Here is a 22,674-nt window from a genome sequence, read left to right as displayed (position 1 = left end):
TCCTGGAAATTCTCCTGACTGAGGTAAGGATTGGGCAAGATCCAGCCAGCAGCTGTTAAGAAGGAATATGCAAAAAACGGAGCTGATGCCCAGGGACAATGTACATGTGCTGAGGCTGGCAATTTGAATCAGATCTGTTCAACCAAGTGGTCGGGTTAAAGTGGAGGTCGATACTAAATATTTCAAGTTAAGGACGCGTCAAGAACAGGTCCTGGGCTTGAGACAGGACACAAATGGGAAGGACCACTCAAGCTAGCTGAGACTAGGGGAGGTTGTGACAGGAACTGACTGAGGCCAGTCTGGGACCGCAGAACTAAAGAAGGTAGCCGCAAGGCAGGGTCCTGGCCAGGATCGGATGCTGCAGGTAGAATCTCTCCCCAGAAGGGCAAGCTGTGCCCACGAAGGCTTAGCCAACAAGTCCTGCCTTTTAATAGGGGCAGGGCATTCTGGGTAAAGCACCCTGACTATGTGCTCAAAGCACTCAATCCATCAATCAGCAGGCATTTGTCAACCATCCTCTTGTGCTAAGTGCAAGGAAAACAAAGACAAAAATGAAACAATCCCTGCCCTAAAGGATCTTATAGTCTGTCAGAAACAGTACATACCTACGTAAGTGTCCCTAAGTGCCTCTAATGAAGCCTCAATGGACTTGACTTCCCCAAATCTTTGGGGTAATTGAGATCCAATTCATCTCCTGGGGTCAAGATGGTGGGATATGTAATGAGGTTTTTACCTAGGGCCCTGACACCTTTCTCTTCTATTTATTCAACCTAGGTCTTGGTCAACTTCAGGTCCAGCACTCTTATCACCTTCCCCACATTACCTCCTCTGGGCCTCAGTTTCTTCATCTGCAAAATGAGAGGATTGAACTAGATAGCCTCTAAAGTCTCTGGCCATCCCTAAATCTAAGCTCCTATGGATTACCTCATCCCTGAGGGCATCCTCCATTGCTCATTGAGGAACTATGTCCCACAGAAGTTTGACCCAAGATGGTATCCATTAGTCAATCAACAAGCACTTATTAAGTGCCTACATGGAAACTTTAGGGAGAAAAGAATGGTGCTACTTCATACATTTCTCTACAGTAAGAATGACAACTACATGTCTTCCTCTGCCAGAAAGCACGTTTGTATCAGAGAAGGTATGGCCCAGACAAAGTTATTTTTATTCCTGACAAAACATTTTTCGGATTCATTGAGGGAACAAATGGTAGATGGTCCTAGCATCTGAAATGGTGAAATCTTTCTCTGCAGAGTTTCAGAGTCTAAAATCCCATGGTCTTTAAATCAACCTTAAGTGCCCCCATGGTCCTGCTTTGCGTTTAAGGAGGGCAGAAGGCAGGTAGAAGAGGGAAGTGAATAATTCTTCCTCCCACCTGGAATTGACCATGGATGAAATTAACACCCTTTGTCAAAGCTCTCAGTGCATGTTACCTGTCAACACTCAAGGGCCCCTTCCTTGGAAAAGCCTTTCTTGATCAAACCAGTCATTGGTTCTCCACCTCTGGAAGCAACCTGTACATATAGCCTGTGCGTATCTGAAAACATGTTGTATCTCCCCAGTGAAACGTAAGCTTCTTGAAAGCAGGGACTATCTATCTCACTTTTATATTTATATCCTAGTATATAGCACAGTGCCTGGCATATTGTAGGTACTTAATAAATGCATGTTCTTTGACTGATTGATGATAGGTCACATGAAAAATGAAAAAAAAATCATATAGACAAATAAATGGGTGGATAGACAGAAAGACACACAGAGAGTCCAGCTTCTGCATTAGTTAGTAGAAGACATTTGCTCTACGAAGAAACGAATAGGTATTGCACACTTAGAATGCTAGGTCATACATTACCTCTTGTGCAGCTGGAGTTGTTCTTGGCTGGCCCTTGCTACTCCCTTGTGGGCCCGGGCCATTCTCCAAGGACCCTTTCATCTCTGGGGTGGTAGGGATGCTCTGGATGGGAGGCATTGGCCTGGGAGCCATTAGTATTCTCTGAGAGGTGGAGCGGGGAATGGCACTCTTCAGGGAAGTACCCCTAGTAACTCCTCCAGGATCCAAGGAAGCTGCAGAAGGGAAAAAGAGGAAATGTATGGGAGCTCAAAGGAAAGGGGAGGTCTTCATCGAAGGTGCTTTCCTTGAGAAAAGCAGCATGGCCCTAGCAAAAGCTCCTTCAGGCTGGGGACTGTTTGGTTTTTGTCTTGGTCTTCCAAGCACCTATCACAGCATCAGCCACAGAGTAGGCACTTAATAAATGCTTATCCAATCATCCACCAACAAGCATTGGTTAAGCACCTACTACGTGTCAAGCACCAGACTAGGCACTGGAGATACAAAGACAAAGTGAGACGATCTGTTCTTAAGGAACCTACAATCCAATGGGGGGATACAATGCTGATAATAACAGTAACAATACTAATAGCATTTATAATGACATAGTATGCAACCTGATTTACATACGTCCTCTCACTTGATCCTCACAACAACCCCGGGAAGCCGTTGCTATTGTCATCATCCCTTTTTATAAACGAAGGCACTGGGACCGAGGGCTTAGGTGATTTGCCTTGGATCACACACCTAGGAAGGATTTGAATTCAGGTCTTTCTGACTCCAAGTCCAGAGCTCTACCCACTGCCCTACACAGTGGCTGAGGGGTGGACTAAGCATAAGTGATTGGGGTCAGAGAACTAATGATTTGGAGGACAGAGTCTTTTGAAGGAGAAGGCCCTTAAAGGGAGCCAGAGGCAGAGATGGGAAAGGAGGGAACTGTCAGCAAAGGGGAACACTCTGTCAAAGTTACAGATATGGGCCATGGAATGTCATGTGCTCCAAACAGCAGGCAGGCCAGCGAGAATGAAAGCAGGAAAGGGAAGGTGGAAGGAACAAACATTTATTAGGTGCCTACTATGTGCCAGGCACTATGCTAAATACAAATATTGTGTCATTTGAATGAAGAGAGAGTGACAAACTGAACATCCCTGGGGAACAAGAGGTGTGTGTATGTCTGTGTGTGTGTTTGTGTGTGTGTGTGTGTGTGAGAGAGAGAGAGAGAGAGAGAGAGAGAGAGAGAGACAGAGAGACAGAGAAAGGAGGGGTAGAGAGAGGAGAGAGAGAGGGAGGGAGGGAGAAAGGGGGGAGAGAGGAGAGAGAGAGAGAGAGAGAGAGAGAGAGAGAGAGAGAGAGAGAGAGAGGAAGGAGGAGTAGAGAGAGGAGAGAGAGAGGGAGGGAGGGAGAAAGGGGGGAGAGAGAGAGAGAGAGAGAGAGAGAGCAAAGAGAAGAGAGAGAGAGAGGAGAGAGGGAGGGAGGGAGAGAGGGAGGGAGGGAGAGAGAGTACATTCAATCCCACAACTGACTTAGTAGAATGTAAGTTTTTGAAGGCAGGGACTGGTTCATTTTTGTCTTCGCATTTCCAGTACATGGCACATGAGAGCTTGTTAAATCTACTTATTGCGTGAGTGGCCTGATGAACTTGAACCTGAACCTGGTCAGCTACACAGCAAGTTTCCTCCAGGGGAAACTTGGGGAAAGTAATTTGATTTTCCTTGGCCTGCTGACCATTTGAATGTAGTCACTTGGATTCACACAGACCACAGGACAAGGGTCTGATCTCTTAGACCCAGAGGGACCCACAGTCAGTCAGTCTGTCAAGCATTTATTAAATGCTTACTATGTGCCAGGCACTGCACTAAGCTCTGGGGATACAAAGAAAGGCAAAAACATGGTCTTGCCCTCAGGGACCTCACAGTCTAATGCGGGAAACAGCTGCACGTACAAGATGTACTGACGGTACAAAAGGAGCATCCCCCCAGCAGGAAGGATGGACCATTTTCCTGCGGAAGACATACCCAGTGAGGAGGGGACAACAGACACTCTCTCCTATGATGGTCAGCACCAATGAGAATCCCCTGGTTTTGGAGAGGCCCTTTCTTACAGAGAACTCAAAGCCCTTTTACTTACATTGGCAGTTCAATAAAAGAGGGCTGGATTTGGAGACAGATTTGGGTTTAAAGATACCCTAAGGGACCATGGACAGGTAATTTAACTTCTCTGGGCCTCAGTTTCCTCATTTGGAGAATGAAAACATCAGATTAAGTGATCTCTTAAACTCTCATGACCCTGAGATCCCTGGGCTCTACCTACTTTACTACTTCCCTAGAATTCCAGCCAGGCCAGAACTGGATGCTTGAGCCGTGGCTGCTGTAATCAGTGTGACATTTACGGGGAGAACAAAAGCAGAGTCCCCACTCTGTCCACTGTTGCTCTTTCCAGATCCCAGGATTCCTGTGGCTTATGGGGTCTCTGTCTATCAAACAGTGTTCTCTGTTTTCCTCTCCTCACTGGGTATGTATGTCTTCACCAGGAGGCCTAGAAGGACTTTGATGTCAAGCTATCAGAGCTAAGAGAGACTATAGAGACCACCTAACCCTCCCCCTTCCCCCATACACATATCCATTTTACAGATAGGGTAGCCAAGGCCCAGAGAAGGCTCACCTAGCAGCAGAGCTAAGCCTAAAACCTGACTCTCTGATTCCTGGTCTACACTCTTTCAAAAGCAGAATCACTGGGCTCACCTCGGGGAGAAGCAGACAACCCCTCAGACAGCCTCCTCTTCTTTAGCTTGTCCTTGATCTGGGTGGTCTCCAAAGCTGCACTGCTGGCCTCCATCTCCCGGACGCTAGTGGGCAGGAGAGGGTGGGGCCCTGAAGAGATAGCCTCCACATTCTTCGTGTGGCCATTCTTGGCTTGCCAACCCTTTGAGGCAAGACCGATCTTGAGGCTGGTCAGGTCTCCATTCCTGCCCCACACAGGTGACTGCTTCTCCACCTGGACTTTCAGCAGGGACTGGGGGGAGGCTGTGGGCAGACAAAGAAACATGACTGTGTTGCCTTGGGCCAAGCTCAACTGCTGCTGCTGCAAAACTGAAGATAATCTAAAAATGAACTCTAAATATAGTTTTAGAATACAGTAAGAATGCAGACTGAAGTGAGCAGAATTTTAAAAATTATATCCACAGACACACATATTCACACTTGTGTATATGTATATAGACAAACTTATACATGTATACATACGTATGTGTGTATACATATACATACAATAACTACCACAATGTAAATTATAATTAGTAATTTTTTTTTTAAAAAAGAAACCAAATGCTGAATAATTATAATTAGCATGCCTGGCCTCAGAGAAGAGAGCAGAGAATGTGTGTCCCTCCCTTCTTTGCAAGGGTGGTAGACTATATGGAACATTGCATATGCTGTTAGACTTGATGTGTTGATTAGTTTTGCTGAACAGCTCTTCCCCCACTCCCCACCCCTTTTCTTTTTAAATCTTCATTACAAAGGTTAGCTTGCTAGGTAGGGAAAGGGAGAGGGTAACAGTATAATAATGGTTGCTTACATAGCACTTTAAGGTTTGTAAAGTGTTTAACAAATATGACCTCATTTTAGCCTCATCACTTTGGGAGGCAGATGCTATTGTTCTCCTCCTTAATGCATGAGGACAATGAGCATTGCCCAGGGTCACACAGCTAGTGAGTGTCTGAGGTCACATTTGAACTCGGGTCTTCCCGACTCCAGCTGTCTCATATATTTGTAAATGAAAGTGATTGACAGCAAAAGACATCAATAAAAATTTTAAATGCTTAAAGAAGGCAGCCACACACACTCAGATATGCACTCACTTCCTCCTCCATGCTTGATCTAAACAAGCCTCAGCACCAGAGCAGGTGATGCTGGGTAGGCAGTGCCCAGAAGGAAAATCGAGGTTGTTGGACCTAGACAATAGTGGATAATCGACGGTTGAGTGTGTGTACGTACAAACACAAATACATACACATACATGTGTATATGTGTATTAGGAGTGTACACATGCACATACTTGACCATCATTATACACATGTATGTGTGTGCATATATATAACCACCTACAGCTACATGTAAATGTACATATGTGTGTCTACACACACTCTCTCTTCATTTACCATGGAAAACATTTTATTTCACTCTAATCCACCCTTTTGGAGACCATCTTACCCTCACCCTCTCCTGTCCATTGGCCTCCATGGTCCTGCAGACTTGAGTTGATGTTTCTATTGTGACCACGGAAGGTGCGGAGCCCAGAGCTGGCACTGGATCGGGGGTAGCTGCCACAGTATATTGCTACAGGAATCCGGAACTTGGCTGGAAACAAAGACATGGATTTTAACACCTATAGGGCTTGGCACCATCCCCACTGGGCAGAGGGCCAAGGTTCAGGTCCCACTCTGAAAGCCAGACCCAACTTGTAAGAAGACTCCAAAAATGGCCCTGTGCCTGTAAACTATCAGGATCATGAAAAGGAGCCCAGATCTTACAGGAAGTGGATTGATTAGATGAAATCTGTCTTGATTTGTTTTTATGTATCTTGTATGTTCTTAATTTGTGTACTTGTTGTCTCTTCCTCACCCATAGAATTGGGCTTCTTAGGGACAGGGGATATTCCATTTTTTTCTCTGTATGCACCACAACTCCCAGCACAGTGCCTGGCCCATTAATAAATGCTTGTTGCTTGACACACATCTTTGATAGAGTCACCGGTTTCAAAAGGTCCTGCCATCCATATCATAGCCCCTTACCGTATTCTAGGTCTCCATACTCATTCCCCAAAGTCACAAGGGTGCTAGAGCTGGACTGAGCTTAGAGATCATCTAGTCCAATCCCCTAAGGCCCAAAGAGGCAGAGACTTGTTCAGGGTCACCCAGCTCCCCACCAACAGCTCCCCTGACTTATAGGCCAGTTTCCTTTCCAGGATATAATTCAGCCTCTACCACTCTGTGGTTGTAATAGAAGGAAGAGCTACTTGGCCCAAGCTAAGGACTTACCCTCACACCCAGCCCACCCTGACTCAAGGGGAGGAAGAAGAGCACTTATTGCCGCTGGGAGACTCCTCCCCCTTGGGAGTTTGTTACCTGTGGTGAAGTCATCATGTGTGGCCATGTCTCAAGGAGCACAGGACTCTACAAAGGCCTTTTGGGCAACAGGAGCTACTTGTTGGGCATCATCTGGCCACCAGGGCCTGGATGGTCGGTGAGGTTTCTAACCTGCAACATCTGGTGTCCTGGACTGGAGAGAGAAAAAAAAATACTCTGCTTACATAAAAAGAACCAAACCCCTCCTTGGTATGGGGCTCTGAGCTGGCCAGCCGCACTATGGTCCATGGTGCGCAAGGGCCTGAGAATTGACCTTCTGCCAATGGCCATGGGCCAGAAAAAGGAAGCCTCTGTGTAAAACAAGTTCAGCTCCAAAGTGCTGGACACATTCAACCCTTTGGAGAGCTTTTCAAAGCCATGTGACTCAGAACCTGGTTTAAACCTGGAAGAAAAGTTCAAGTCTAGTAGATGAATAAACCCAGACAGTTTTCAGTCCCCTGGCTTTGGTAAGGCCAGGCAGGATCCCTTGTCACCATAATGGGGCTCACCATTTTTGATACTGAACGATGAATTCTCTCTTAGGTATTCAAACACATCAGCCACACACAGCCTTCTCCTCCAGAAGCAGCCACTGTTGGCTATACCCAAAAAGAAAAAAATGCGGGCGGGGGTGGAATCTTCAATAAACAAATTGAATTCAAAAATTCAAATAAAAAAGTGTTTATTAAGCACATATTTTGTGCCTGGTTCTGTGCAAAATTTTGAAGTGTTGAGTATACAAAGACCAAAATGAAACAGTCTCTGACCTCAAGCTTGCATTCTAGTGAGGGAAAAGAAAATGAATATAGATAAGGAAATGTGAAATATGCAAAATGAATACAAAATCATTTCAGGGAAAGGAGGGGGTGATGGGGCACACTAAAAGAAAAATTGAGGACTTGAGATAAACCTTGGAGGAAGCTCAGGAATTCCAAGAAGTGGAGGTGAGAAGAAAGGGTGCTACAGGCATGCAGTAGACTGAGTGAGATTTGGCTTTGAAAAGATACACAGGTGGGAGGTGAAATCTCATGTACTGGGAAGAGCAAGGAGGCCAGCTTGGCTAAAAAGTAGAGAGTGAGGGAGGGAGAAAAGGGGAATTGGCATGTGCCAGGTGGGCAGCTAGGTGGCAAAGTGGATAGAGCACTGGGCTTGGAGTCAGGAAGACTCATTTTCCTGAGTTCAAACCCGGCCTCAGACACTAGCTGTTTGACCCTGGGCAAGTCACTTAACCTTGTTTGCCTCAGTTTCCTCATCTGTTTAATGAGCTGGAGAAGGAAATGGCAAATCATTCCAATATTTTTGCCAAGAAAACCCCAAATGGGGCCCTAAAGAGTCGGACGCCATTGAAAACAACTGAACAACATGTGCCAGGCACTGTGCAAAGTGCTTCACAAATATCCCCTCATTTCAGGGGGCAGTAACAGAATCAGTCTGGAAAGACAGGCTGGATTCAATCTGTGAGGAACATTGACACGATCGGCATTTAACCTGCATAAATCACCCATCATGATGAAAAGAACGAGAGTTTAGGAATTGCTGGTGAACATTTGATCTTGCTAAGTGAGAGATATCAGAACCAAGTAGGGGCAATACTGCCTCATAACCTGAACTGGGAAGGAAAATGGTTAAACATGATGAAGAGGAATGCCTCAAAAACCAATGAGAGAATCTAGAGTAAGAAAGAAATTTAAAGAAAGCTTGGAAAGAGACTCAACTGAGCCAGTTCATTCTATAAGTGTTTGTAGATAAAACTAGACAAGCAATGAACAAAAATTGGAAAAGATCTGTAAAGATTTCAGTTAACAAATTCATTTCTCCCTTAAAAAATGTGTCCAGCCGATCACAAACCCAAAAGATTCAGGATGAAACAGGTTATCTACCTCCAGATAGAGAGGTGATAGACTGAGAGTGCAGATTGAAGCTTATTATCTTTTCTTTTGGGGTTGACTTTTTTTTGGTGGGGGAAAGGCATGGACAATGTGAAGATTTTTTTTGCTCAACTTCACCTGTTTGTAACAGGTTTTGTTTTTCTTGCCTTCTCAATAAGGAGGGCAAGAGAGGAGGGAAGAGAATTTAGAACTGAAAATAAAATAAAATTGATTTTTAAAAAAAGATAACCAAGAATATTAGTAAGTAGTGACCCTTATGCTATCTTCCCCATCTCTATAAAATTTTTATGGGAATAATTTTCACAAAAATATTTGGTTATGTATAAAAGAAGGAAATAGGCAGGCTTTCATAAGTAATAATCAAGAGCAAGCCACATCTACATTTTATATTCTATGGCAGTCACACAGTTGGTTGAGAGGTTCACAGAATACAAGATTCCACTATGCTTATTAGTTGTTGATGATAAAAAAAACTTTACTTGATGCAGCAGAACAAAATTTGGCCTTAAATGATCTTCTCCAACAAGGTGTCTCCTATGCATATGCCAAACCCCATGCACATGTCAACAAGGTTTCTCCCATGTAATATGTCAATCACACAAGATGGCATGAAAGATGTAAATAAGATAACTCAATCTTCTGAATATTAATTTAAAAAAGGAGATAAAATAGCAAGATGCATGCTCACCCAAAGATGTTTACCGCTGTCATGGAAGAGGTCCAGTACAGAGTCTAAATGGAAAAGGAATTATCTTTAAATGGTGAGGTCCTCCGGGTGCCCCCGTTGGTAGATGACATTGTACTGATGCATCAAGCTTCGGAACACTGCAGAGCCTCCTAGATGAGATAGATAATCACTTGAGAGTTTGTTCTAGCTACAGAGGAAAGCTCAGTAAATGAAGGGTTATGGTCCATGTTATGATGTGCAGCTGGATAGACAACCTATAGGACTGATCCATCAGTAATATATTTTATACAGGCCTCATGCAGGGACAATGACGCAGAGCCTGAATTGAATAGGAGGAGAAGAGTGAGCAAGCTGTAGTGTAATCTTTTTAGGACCCTAGCTTCTCCTTAAAACAGAAATTATTTTAACATCTATACTCTTTCAGTGAGGATACATGGTTGTAAATCATGGAATACGATCATCTCCAAGGCTGCTTGTGGATTGCAATCTGTACTTTTTTGAGAAGTATCTACACTGATGAGACAGGAGGTCTATCTGATACAGGGCACTTACCTACCTCCCAAGGTCGTTGTGAGGATAAAATGAGATTATATTTGTAAAAGGCTTTGCAAACCTTAAAGCGCTATATAGATGCTAGCTATTATTACTGTTCCTGTTATTACAAGCGCCCCAGGCAAGGTTTGGAAATCATATTCCTTGTATGTAATTCTCCAGAAGAAGCTTTGAGACTTTTCTGTAATGCAGGCAATTTAGGAGAACGGGAAGGGAGCTGAGGGGATCATCCTGCTCCCTGCCATGGAGAGAAAATTGTGCAAAGAAGATAAGAGAAGCATGACTGCTCACTTATGGAGCAGGAAGGGGCCATCCTACCTAACCCTCTCATTTTACAGATGAGAAAACTGAGGACCAGAGAGCTGAACTGAAGTAAAGGGAAGCAGCATGGCACCGTGGAAAGGGTTCTGCACTCAAATGCCAGATGTGCTGAGATAATCCTTGTGTGGCCTTGGACACTTCTCTCTGAGTCTCAGTTTACCCATCTGTAAAATTGGGGTAATGATACTTGTACTCCCTACCTCATAAGGTTGCCCTTATGAAAGCACTTTGCCGCTGTCAAGCATCATATAAATGCATAAGGTTAGTAGTAGTAATAGCAGTATTTAAGTACAGTGGTCACAGCAACCCTTCTGTAGCTGATTTCTGCCTCCACCACTCTCCCTCCAGCCTCAAACCCAAGATTTGGAGTCAGTGGAGCTGGATTCCAGTCCTTTCTCTTTGTTGTTGTTGAGTTGTTTCAGTCCTGTCTGACTCTTCGGTGGTTGCCATGTCCTTCTCCAGCTCATGTGACCGATGAAGAAACAGAGGCCGGTAGCTTACTAACATCATTGCCCTGGGTTGATCTTTCAATCAGGCCTCAGTTTCTTCATCTATGAAATGAGGATGTCGGACTGGGTGATGTCTAAGGTTCCTTCTAACTCTAAAACTCCACGATCCAATGGACCACTGCCAGAGAAGCCCACATCCATCTCCAAGGAACTTTCAGATTGGCCTCTGAAGGCAGTGTGGTAAAAGAGCATATGATGAGGCGTCTTCAAGGTCATTCACACCGACCCCTTCATTTTACACATGAGGAAACTGAGACCCAGAGAAGGGAAATAGCTTATCCATGGCCACACAGAGAATAAGGAAGAGAGTAACTCCAGCTAATTCCCAAACCAAGATAGCACCCGAGTCTTCTGACTCCAACCCCACTGCTCTTTCAGCTACCCGGAATATGGGCCAGCCCCATGTAGGAAACTCTAGGGGAGGCCACTCCCTCTACCAGTGAAGATCAGGTCGACTTGTGGTCTTAAAAAGTTATGTCAGACCCTCCAAGGCAACGTGCGTTGTCCAGGCCTTCTTGACTCCAAGGCTACACACTATCCCACGTTGCCTCTTCCTTCAGCTGTATAACACAATCATCCCCTGACACCTCCTTCCTACCCATGTTTGAGACCAAGAGAAAACACCTCAGTTTTTCATGTTTGCACCTCCCAGAGACCAGCACAAGTGCCCTTCAGGGCTTAATGAATGGCATTATCAGGCGCTCAATGAGTGTTTGTTGAGTTGACTGGAAGTTGAAGCCCCATCAGTGGAAGGAAAGAAGCAATCATTGATTAAGCACCTACATGCCAAGTTCTTTACATATAGAATCTCCTGAGATCCTAACAACAACCCTGTGAGGTAGGTGCTATCATGATCATCATTTTGCAGTTGCATGATTTATATTTTACAGTTGAGGAAACTAAACCAAATAGAGGTTAAATGACTAGCCCAAGGTCATACAGCTGGTATGTGTCTGAGGAAGAATTTTAACCCAGATTTTCCTGATTCTGAGGCAGCTGAGTGGCTCAGTGGATAGAGCTCTGGGCCTGGAGTTGGGAAGATCTGAGTTCCAATCTGGCCTCAGACACTTCCTAGCTGTGTGATCTTGGGCAAGTCACTTAACCCTATTTGCCTCAGTTTCCTTATCAGTAAAATGAGCTGGAGAAGGAAATGGCAAGCTACTCCAGAATCTTTTGCCAAGAAAACCCCAAATGAGATCATGGAAAGTCAGACACGACTGAAATGACTAAACTTCCTGATTCCAGAGCCTGTGCTGTAGCCATACGAAACATGTAGCTATCTATGCCAGTGGCACTTCTAGGACTAGTCAGTCCACGAGCATTTATTAAGTGCCTACTGTTTGCCAGGCACTGTGCTGGGGATACAAAGAAAGGCACAAGACAGTCCCTGCCCTTAGGAAGCTCATAGTCTAATGGGGAAGAAGACAACATGCAAACAACCACATACAAACAAGCTCTGCACAGGATAAATTGGAGGTAATCAGCAGAGAGAAGAGACCAGAATGAAGGCACGTCAGGAAAGGCTGCCTGAAGCCGGTGGGATTTCAGCTGGGACTTAAGGGAGGCCAGGAGGCTGAAAGAAGGAGGGAGAGCCTTGCAGGGAGGGGGGATGAACAGTCAAAATGCCCAGAGGGAAGAGATGGACTGTCTTGTCTAGGAGGAGCAAGGAGGCCGGTGTCACTGACTGCAGATGTGTGAGGAAGCATAAGGTAGGAGCCTGGAAAGGCAGGGGGCCAGGTTATAAAGAGCCTTAAACCCCAAACAGAGGCTTTTGTATTTGATCCTGAAGGTCATAGGGAGCAACTGGAATTTATTAAGTAGAGAGGTGACAGAGTCAGACCCAAGCTTTTGGAGGATCGTTTTTGGCAGCTAAGAATGGAGGGATGGGCAGGAGTGGGGACACTCAGACAAGCCAATCAACCAGCAGACTATTGCAGTAGACTAAGTCTAACATGTGTGGAGCAGCCCTGAGGTGATGAGGGCATAGACTTAGAGCAGGAAGGGACCCCAAGGTCTATTTGGTCCAACTGCTTCACTATACAAATGAAGAAACTGAGTCTCCAGAGAGGGGAAGTGTCACACAGGTAGAAAAGTATTGGAGTAGGGATTTGAACCCAAGTCCTCTTACTCCCAATCCAGACCCATTTTCACTGAGGCAGGTCCTTCCCACCCAGGAGTCCAAAGTTTGCTGCCTCCAGCCTGGGTCCCAGACCTGGGTTGCTTGTTGCTGGCAGGCTCAGCTCTTCTTAATAGCAGCAGCAGCAGCAGCAAACTTGGTGGAACCAGCATTAAAACAACCCCCTTGTTCTGACCTAGAGGGAAGGACTCTTCCCCATTAAACAGCGTGACAGGAGCAGGCACCCCTCCCTCTTATGTAAAAGAAAGGAATTGGGAGGAGGAAGAGGCTTATTACCAATTCATTTTTGCTAGGTTATAAAACTTCTCTACCAGGAAGGTTGGCCCTTTAGAAGCAATGAAAAGTGTGCCTGCTGATGTCCGTCCCCTGACTGCTCTGCACCAGCCTCTCTACTTGCCCCCTCCTGCCCTCCACCCAGCCCCCCATCACAGCTCATTCCCACTCCCCACACGTACCCAGAGGGCAGACGGGCCTCCTAGCAACAGCTCTGGTCAAACACACAGCCAGCCGGTCCTCTGCGCTTGGCTGCCCCAAACCCCCAGCGGGGACTGCAGCCTTTCTCTTTCCTATTCCATCTTCCCCTCAGCCATCCCCCTCTTCCACCTCCTTTGCCTGACCTCACTCCACAGAATGCTAACAATCCTGGCTTTATCAGGGGAAGGAATAAACTCTGGCTTTTCCTGGCATCAGTAAGACAAGCATCTTGCCACTCATAGACTGATGAAGGTGCCAGAAATTCAGACACACACACACACACACACACACACACACACACACACACACACACACACACACAGAGTCTCTCTCTCTCTCTCTCTCTCTCTGTCTCTCTCCCTCTCTCTCCCTCTCTCTTTCTCAGTGTCAGAGGAAGGAGATGCAGCATTCCATCTCACAAACACCTCTCCTCCCTCTGGACTCCCTAGAACTCCCAAGGGAAGTAACAAGGTACATAGGAAAAGATCAAGCAGTAGTTTTCCAGAGAGGGCCAGCCTAACCTGATACTGCTGGCCTGAAGCCACCACAATTCCCTAAAAACAAACAAACAAACAAAAACAACTGGTTGAGGGAATTTTGAAGGGAAAAAAAATAAGGGTCTGAGGACTTTGGTAAGGACAAAGAAAGGTCTGGGGCTTCAAGACGGCAAGAGAGGCTTCTATTTCTACAGCACTTTTGAGTTAGAAAGGCATTTTTAAAGCCCTTTACAACCTGGTTCCAACTTACCTGTCAGGATCATTATCCATCACTCTCCTTTGCCAAACAACTCGCTGGGACAAGCAGGACTTCTTGCAGCTCTCCACCCCAACATCTCCATTCCAACTGGGCAGGCTGTCTCCAAGGCCTGCCAAGGATGCCCTCCCCAACCCAGCCTCTTAGAATCTCTTGGTTCTAATTTGTATTCCTACAAGAGACTTCTCATGATCCCTCTAACACTTCTCCCAGATCACCTTATTTTAAGTGTCTCAAAAGTCTTAGTGCAATTTTAAGCTATTAAAACTGTATTTAGGGGCAGCTAGGCTGTACAGTGGATAGAGCACAGCCCTGAAGTCAGGAGGACCTAAGTTCAAGTCACTTAACCCTGATTGTCTCCCCCCAAAACCCTAAAATTGTGTTGATTTTGCATAAACCTACATGTGGACATGTTGTCTTCCCCGAGAAAAATGGAAGCTACTTGAAGCAAGGACTGATTTTTTTTTATTCCAGTATCACAGTGCACGCACATAGTAGGTGCTTAAAAAATGTTCACTGATTGATTACATTGTCTTATTTGACCTTATGAAGTGGAATAGGTCGAGCAAACACATTTCACAGATTTGGAAACTGAGGCCCAGAGAGAAGGGATCTGTCCAAGGTTACAGAAGTTACTAGTAGGTGATACAATTCAGTGCTCTACTGCTTCTGACTTTCAATAACATGGCAATTACAAACAAAAAATATAGGCAGATTTGCTTTATAAAATTTTAATCCACAACTCACAGATTCCTTGTAACAGGACTGCAGCATTGAAAAATTCCTTATGCTTTTTCACATCACATTTATAAAATGTTTATGAGGTTTTAAAGGTGAAAGAGCCAACGTCTTAGAGCTGGGGTCAATAAGCATCCATCTGCACTGGGCGCTGTGGACTTAACCCAACACTTAAAATATGGCAGTCTCTGTTGTTAAAGAGATTACTATCGAATGATGTCCAGGCCATCAGAACTCCTCCCCAGACCCTAACCTAGTCCTCTGGGATCCCAACATCACCTACCCTAACTCTCTAGAGGCTGATTTTAGGCCAGGAATGAGAGGCGGGTGAGTATCCGGATTCCATAATGGTTAACACCACAGAAATTAAGAGGGGTTTCATATTTCAAGGAGAGCACAGACAAAAGCCAAGGAGCCAAGCCTGTTTGCCATGAGCCATGCACATTCCAGAGGAAGCAGGGGGCCCACCTCTAGGAACCCTGCCCTGCTAATAGCAGGTCCCCAAGATCTGGGAAGACAGAATACAAACAGGGGGCAGAACAGGTAGGAGGCCAAAGGAGCAGTGAACTACAGAGCAAAAATGGAGATAAAAAAGGATGGGGAAACGGGAAGGAAAAAGGAAAGGCGGGCATGGCCCTGCTAATAACTGACAGCTTTTCTGTTCCTCCTGTCATCTGACTACTCTTTCTGTCTCTTTTGATGAACCAAACAGAACTCATTATCTTTCCCCCTAAAACCTCCCCAGCTTCTTTCTACCTGGCCTGTTACTTTAGAGGGCAACACCATTCTTCCAGTCCCCCAGGTCTGAAATCTGGGAGTCACTTGGACTCTTCATTCTCTCTCCACCGTCATACCCAAGGTGTTGCCAAGACCTGTTGACTTCACCTCTGCTGATTTCGTCTCTTGAACATGAATGGCCCTTTCTCTCCTCTGACGCCACCACCTCACAATAGCCTGCTGGTGGGCTGACCTGCCTCAAGTATCTGCCTGATCCTGTGCATCCTCCAGTCAGCCACCAAGCTGCCTTTCTTAAAGCACAGGTATCATCCCCTCCCCTACCACCACTCAATAAACTCCAGTGGCTCCCTATCGCATACTGGGTCAAATACAAAACCCTCTGTTTGGCATTCAAAGCCCTTCATAATCTGGCCCCCTCCTGCCTTTCCAGTCTTCTTGTATCTTACTCTCCTTGAAGGCAGAAACTGTCTTTTGCCCTTTTTTGTATCCCTAGTGCTTAGGACAGTACCTGGCACATAGTAGGTGCTTAATAAATGTGTATTGACTGACTGACCCCAGCCACCCACACATCCTTCATTCCTGAAATTCATCCGAGACCCATCTGCCTGCCCTGGAATTCAGCCACCATTCAGAGAATATTTGTACATCTGTGGCCCTCAAGAGATTCAAGTCAGTTTGCTTCAGAAGACATGTTGAACCTACTTGTAGGTTCTACATCACAAATGTGAGTTAGAACACAATCTCTGCCCTCAGGGAGTCTAGAAGAGATGATAAGACATCAGCATAGATAATTATTATGCATAATATCATATGATGAGGGAATCTGGGCCCACTCAGGTTCACAACCTCAGAGTTGTCCTCCAAGTATTTCCTTCTCCCTCAGCCCCCATATGAAGCAAGTTCTTGTTGATTCTACCCTCCGCAGTTCTCAAATCCATTCATCTATCCATTCAGTTCAGACCCTCATCACCTACTGTGGAGAGGCAGCATGGGCCACAAAAGATAGGATACTAGACTTATCATCCAGAAGACCTGGGTTCAAATCCTGCCTCAGACACATGGTAGGTGCATGACTCTGGGCAAGTCAGTTAACCTCTCTGTGCTTCAGTTTACTCATCTCTAGATCTCCCACTGCATCCTGGGCTATCTCCAGTTGTCCTGATCTGGTCACTGGACCCAGATGGCTCTGAAGAAGAAATCGAGGCTAATGACTTTGCACAGCCCTCCTTCACTCAAATCCAATTCAATTGCAAGTCATGGCATCATCTCCCTGATGTCACGGTCCTCTTCGAGAATGAAGGACAAACCACAACCACACTCATCTATAAAACAAGGGGGTAGGACTCCGTGGTTCGGAAGGTCCCTTACAGCTCTAAATCTGAGTCTATGACTTTGCCTGGACTATGGCTATTGACCCCCAATTTATCTACCTGAATCTTCTTTCTCTCTTCTCCAAACCCTCCTCTGCACAATTGCAGAAATGACATTGTTAAAGTACAAGTCTGATGATTTCCCTCCCCAGCTCTAGAATGTTCAATGGCTCCCAACTGCTTTGGGATAAAATACAAAGTCCTCGAATTAGTATTTAAAGTCCTTCATAATCTGTCTTTCCAGTTTCATTTCACAGTACTCTTGTAAGCAGAATGGCCGTTGTTTTCTTTGAGTGACTCGGTTTATCTCATTGAGCCTTGCTGGGTGCTGGGCCCCAGGCCCAGAGCCCTGTTAGGTGTAGAACCTTGGTGCTAACTCCAGGGAGGGCCTAGTTTACATGTCTGGGACAGCAGAGGCTTTTAGACCACATGGGTTTAGGTCTGCCTCTTTGTGACAATTCATGAGGCTGGCTAAGGGGAGGTGTTAACTCCAGAGCCATGCCCTATTGGGTGTTAACCTAGTCTGCGTGGATGTGAACCTCCCAGGGTCCTGGAGGAGAGGCCAACTCAAGAACCAATCGGCTCTTGTCATTCAGGCGACGCTTGATGATGTCAAAAACTCTATAAGAGGAGAGAAGACAGCTTGAAGATCCCTTTTCTGTTGGAGCAGCAGTGGTGGCGAGTGTGACTCTGGGACAGCCCTTGTTCCGAGCTCTCGGGCTGAGCCTAGATGTTGGTAACTATGAATTGTATTGGGTCTGTCTGTTGATATTTGTAATTTGTTTGTATTTAATCTGAAATTCAGGGTGCTGGTTTTTACCCCTGAACTAAATGAATGTTCTGAAGTTCAGGGTGTTGGTCTTTTTCCCCTGAACTAACTGAATGCTGTCTGTATGCTCCCCTGAACTAACTGAATAATGTCTGTATACTGGTTTAAAGTAAGCTTGTCAACCCCTTCACCTTGCTTTCCTTGGTTAAGCAGATTAAAAGAAACTGTGCTTTCCCAACCAGCTTCCTGGGTGCTGGCTGTGGGTGAATCTTACATCCCCACAGAAGCTGCTAGCCGAATTGTTAAAACAACTCTTATTGACAAACTTCATAGAGCCCCTTAGGAAGAGACTTCTAAACCTTTTCTTGATAATTCAGGATCATCATTAAGAACATCGGTTTAGTTCTGGGCTATAATACAGTGAAGCCCTCAACTTCTGACCCCAACATTAAAAGATCCCAGACGGCTATGCTTTTTCAATTCTGACGTGCACTTTCTATAGTTTTCTGTGTCTCCATCCTCACCATTAATCTATCGATCCTTGCTGCTGTCGATTGTTTTTGCCTCTAAAAATCCTTCCACCCCATGCTCATTCCCATCTACCCCCTTCTGCCTTCTTATTTGCTACTTCTGGTCTGCTATGGCCTGAGAAACCAAGTAATTAAACTTGTTAGAAAAGTTTCCAAAACAGAGAAGGGAATTCTGAGGGAGGGCATTCGTAACGTGCCTCATATCTAACCGTCCCCTTCTTTCCATTCCCAAAGCCACAGCTACCAGCCATATCAGGCCTTTGTCATTTCTCTGGACTGTCATTACAACTTTCTAATGATCTCTCTGCCTATATACAATCTCTTTCCCCTCAGCCCCATCTTCCAAAGAGCTGCCAAAATCACCTTCCTTTTTGAACTTGGCCTCTCCAATCCCAAACTCCCTTCGAGGAGTAGCTTGAGGGCGGCATCCTACAGAAGGCCTTTCCTGAGCTCCCCAGTTGTTAGCACCCCTTCCCTAATTACTCTGTGTTTACTATGCATGTATTTAGTAAGAGCTGTTCCCCTAGTAGAATTTGTAACTTGCTTAAAAGCAGGGATGATTTCTTTTTCTTTTTTCTTTTCATTTGCACCACTGGCATCTAGCACATAGTAGGTGCTTAATAAATCTTGTTGAAGTAGAATTCCTAAAGTACAGGCCTGATCATCTTACTCCACTGTTCAAGAATCTTTAGGGGTTCACTGTTGCTTCTAAGATAAAATTCAAATTCCTCAATTTAGCATTTTAAAAGCCTTCAAAATCTGGCTCCAGGTTACCTTTACCAGCTCATTTTACTTTGCCCGCTTTTGTGAACTCTCTATGTTAGCCAAACTGGTCAACTTCTGTTCCTTGAACATGGAATTCCATTTCCCACCTCCATGCTTTTGCACAGGCTGTCTCCCCCCAGATTGGAATGCATTCCCTACTCACCTTTCAGCCTCTTATAATCCTTAGCTTCCTTCAAGAATCATCAGATCATAGTTTTAGTGATGGAAGGGTCTAGATACCATCAATCAAATCCACACACATACACACTTTGTAGATGAGAAAACTGAGGAACAGTTTCCGTTAAGTGACTCACCTGGGGTCATATGACTAATAAAAGCCTGAGAAGAGTTTGAAGCCAGGCCTTTCTGACTCCAAGTCCTGGGCCCTATCCACCATGCATTAATAAAACCAGTGGGTGTTTCTGTGCTTCCTCCTCCCTGAGGGACAGGGGCATAGCTGAATCTTTCCTAGGACTTTGCCATCCCCTGCCTAAAAGAATTTAGAGTACTTAATTTAGGTATTAATTTAGGGTATGATCTTTTCTCTAGTCACCACCCTCTCCTCCCTAACACTTTCTTCTCTGGAGAGTTAATCAGCTACAATCTGTTAAAACATTTAGCTCCCTTTTTAGCCTAGGCACAACATAATGGCCTTCAGGTCCTTCTGGTTCCTTTCTCTGTTTTACTGGGTGACTTTCAGATGAAAAATTATTACGATTACTATAGGTTGGAGACCCTCTGTAGTAAGATTTGTAACACACAAGGCGACAGAGGCTTTGTCCAAAGACAGGAAATTTTCTGCGATGGGAGGTGGGGGAAGAGGAGAGAGGTAAAGGATTATTGACAGCACTTGTATTCTGCTAAGGAAAAAGGCAAGGGGTGCACTTGGTAGTGGGTGGGAGTAAACATGGCGTGTGATAAGATGATGAGAAAAGGACTGGGAGCAGGCTCCTCCTGGGAAAATAGTCAGATAGACCATGGATGAGGGGGAAGAGAAGGTTAAGGCTCCAGATGACCAGACTAAGCTCTGGCTAGGCCTACAGATGGGGGCTATGGTCCAATGAGCCGGCCCCCTCAGAGTCTCCGCAGGGGCTGCCTCACAAGTCTTTGGGTAGGGGGCAACACAGTTAACGGGCAACCAGGATAGAAGCAAAAGACTGAGCAATTCCCCATTTTCTCACTTTCTCCCTCTCCTCTCCTCTCCTCTCCCCTCTTCTCCCCTTCCCTCCCCTCCCTTATCCCTTCCCCTACCTTCCCCTCCTCTCCCCTCTCCTCCCCTCTTCTGCCCCTCTCCTCTCCCTCATTCCCCACCTCTTCCCCCAATCCTCTCTCCTTCTGTTTTTTTTCCTTTCTCCCACACCTTCTCTCTCACTCTCTTTTCCTGCCCCTCTTTTAATAATGTGGTTAGCAGCTGTTGTGGGGGTGTAAGACCAACACAACCCCAACAACAAGCATGCCTCAAAAGCACAGGTTCTTTTGATCTGCTTAACTAAGGAAAGCAAGGTGAAGGGGTTGACAAGCTTACTTTAATTCAGCATACAAATATCATTCACTTAGTTCAGGGGAAGAGACCAGCACACTGAACTTCAGAGCAAATTACAAACAAATTACAAACATCAACAGACAGACCAAATACCAACATAGTTACCAACATCTAGGTTCAGCCTGGGAGCTCATAACAAGGGCTGGCCCAGAGTCATGCGTGCCACCACTGCTGTGGGTAAGAGCTCCAAAAAAGAGAAGGCCAACCCCTGGTTTTATATTTTTTTCAGCCTCAGGGGTGAGTCACACATCTGACTCACCCACGTGACCTAACATCGTCACAAAGAGGCGACTTAAACCCATGTGGTCTAAGAGCCTCTGATGTCCCAAACCTATCACTCAAACTCATTTGTAAACCAGGCCCTCCCCTGAGTTAGCCCCACCTTGGGCCCCACCTTAGTTACCAATCCACACCCACATAGGTTTTACACCTAATAGGGGTTTGGGCCTGGGGTTTAGCACCTAGTGAGGCTCAATGAAATACACTGAATTACTCAAAGGAAACAAACCAAACTCTTCAAGGGCACTTGTTGAACTAAGTGCAAAGAGCCCATTTTGTTTACCAACACAGCCCCTTAAGGAAGGTTGGCCCACTGAGGCAGGATAATAAAGCCCAGAGAATGAAGGATGGCTGGCTGCTCCAGGCCTTTCCTCAAAATGGAAGTTCTAGGAAGAACTTACCAATGGGAAGAGTAGGTTAGAGGGACAGAGGGAGAGGATAGCTGAGGCATGGTGGTGAAATCCAAAGACATGCATTAAAGAGTTACATTTTTGGAAAAATTAAATGCCCAATGGAGTGAATGGAGATCTCTATACCTGCTTCTTCAGTTAACCACACTGGAGGAGAGCCTACCCACTCTGCCTATGTGCTCAACGATGCCAAAAGGAAGAGGGGAAGGAAAAAACTTTCCCTAGATGAGTCTCAATAAAATTGTACTGGGTAGAAGCCCAAGAACCATCACCTTCCAAAAAATGAGAGCTCTGCTTCTTACGTTTTCCTATAGTCTTTCTCTAAGAAGTTCATAACACTTGAGATACATCACTCTTCTCTTTCCCTCAATCCTGTTAGCAACACAGGCAGAACCTTAGTCCCAGCCCTCAGTAGTACAAAGGGAAGCTCGTCAAGTGTTTTGCCCTAGGTTACAAAGTTGTTTTGTTGTGTAGTTGTTTTCAGCTGTGTCTGACTCTTGACAAAGATACTGGAGTGGTTTGCCATTTCCTTCTCTGGCTCATTTTACAGGTAGGGAAACTGAGGCAAACAGTTTATTTGATGTACCCAGGGTCACACAGCTAGTAAGTGTCTGAGCTTGGATTTGAACTCAGGTTTTCTTGAGTCCAGGCCCAGGGTTCTATCCACTGTACCACCTTAGCTGCCTTAAACAGAATTTAGGCAAATTAACAAGCATTTATTAAGCACCTACTATGTGCTGGAAATACAAAGACAAATGTTAAAAAAAATCTGACTTCAAGGAACATGTATTTTATCAGAGGAGACAATGTATACATATACTAATATAAATGTAAATTCAAATATACACACACAAGGTAATTATGGGAGGAAAACAGCAGTGAGGGGAGGGAGTTATCGAAGAGATGCCATGCAAAAAACAAAAAAATGGTGCTTAAGCTGAGTCTTAGAGAAGATGGGATTCTGAGAGGTGGAAGTGATGGGGTGCTTGGGTGCTTGTGCTTAGACCCTAATTCTAACATCACATTTCTCCTTAGCCTCTGCTTGGGTACCTGTGCCTGCACCCCAGTTCCAAAATCACATCCAGTTCCAAAATCACATCTCTCCCTAGCCTCAAAACACTATCCCTAGCAGTTTCTTTCTAGCAAAGCAGGACAGCATGCCCTTATCTCTCCTCCTGATACTGCGGCCAGCTATACCTATAGAACTTATTAGTTTGGACTCCCTGTGTACATACTGAACTGGCCATGTACTGGGTCAT

The 22,674-nt window shown here is 45.3% G+C and overlaps 1 protein-coding gene across 1 annotated transcript in view; it reads right to left on the bottom strand.

Annotated features, from left to right (window-relative positions):
- Nucleotides 1–6,978, bottom strand: part of TOGARAM2 (TOG array regulator of axonemal microtubules 2) — a 79,893-nt gene extending 72,915 nt beyond the window's left edge. Inside the window, exons 1-4 of the mRNA XM_036749922.1 lie at nt 6,951–6,978; nt 6,037–6,183; nt 4,570–4,851; nt 1,853–2,064 (exon numbers count right to left, since the gene is read on the bottom strand). Coding sequence (XP_036605817.1) covers nt 1,853–2,064; nt 4,570–4,851; nt 6,037–6,183; nt 6,951–6,978 — 669 coding nt within the window. The remainder of the gene's footprint in view (nt 1–1,852; nt 2,065–4,569; nt 4,852–6,036; nt 6,184–6,950) is intronic.
- Between the last annotated feature and the right edge of the window lie 15,696 nt (nt 6,979–22,674).

The sequence above is a fragment of the Trichosurus vulpecula genome, chromosome 3, assembly GCF_011100635.1.
Source record: "Trichosurus vulpecula isolate mTriVul1 chromosome 3, mTriVul1.pri, whole genome shotgun sequence".
In the NCBI taxonomy this organism is placed as follows: domain Eukaryota; kingdom Metazoa; phylum Chordata; class Mammalia; order Diprotodontia; family Phalangeridae; genus Trichosurus; species Trichosurus vulpecula.
The sequence above is the reverse complement of the archived record's forward strand: the minus strand, read 5'-3'. Positions and strand labels throughout refer to the sequence as shown.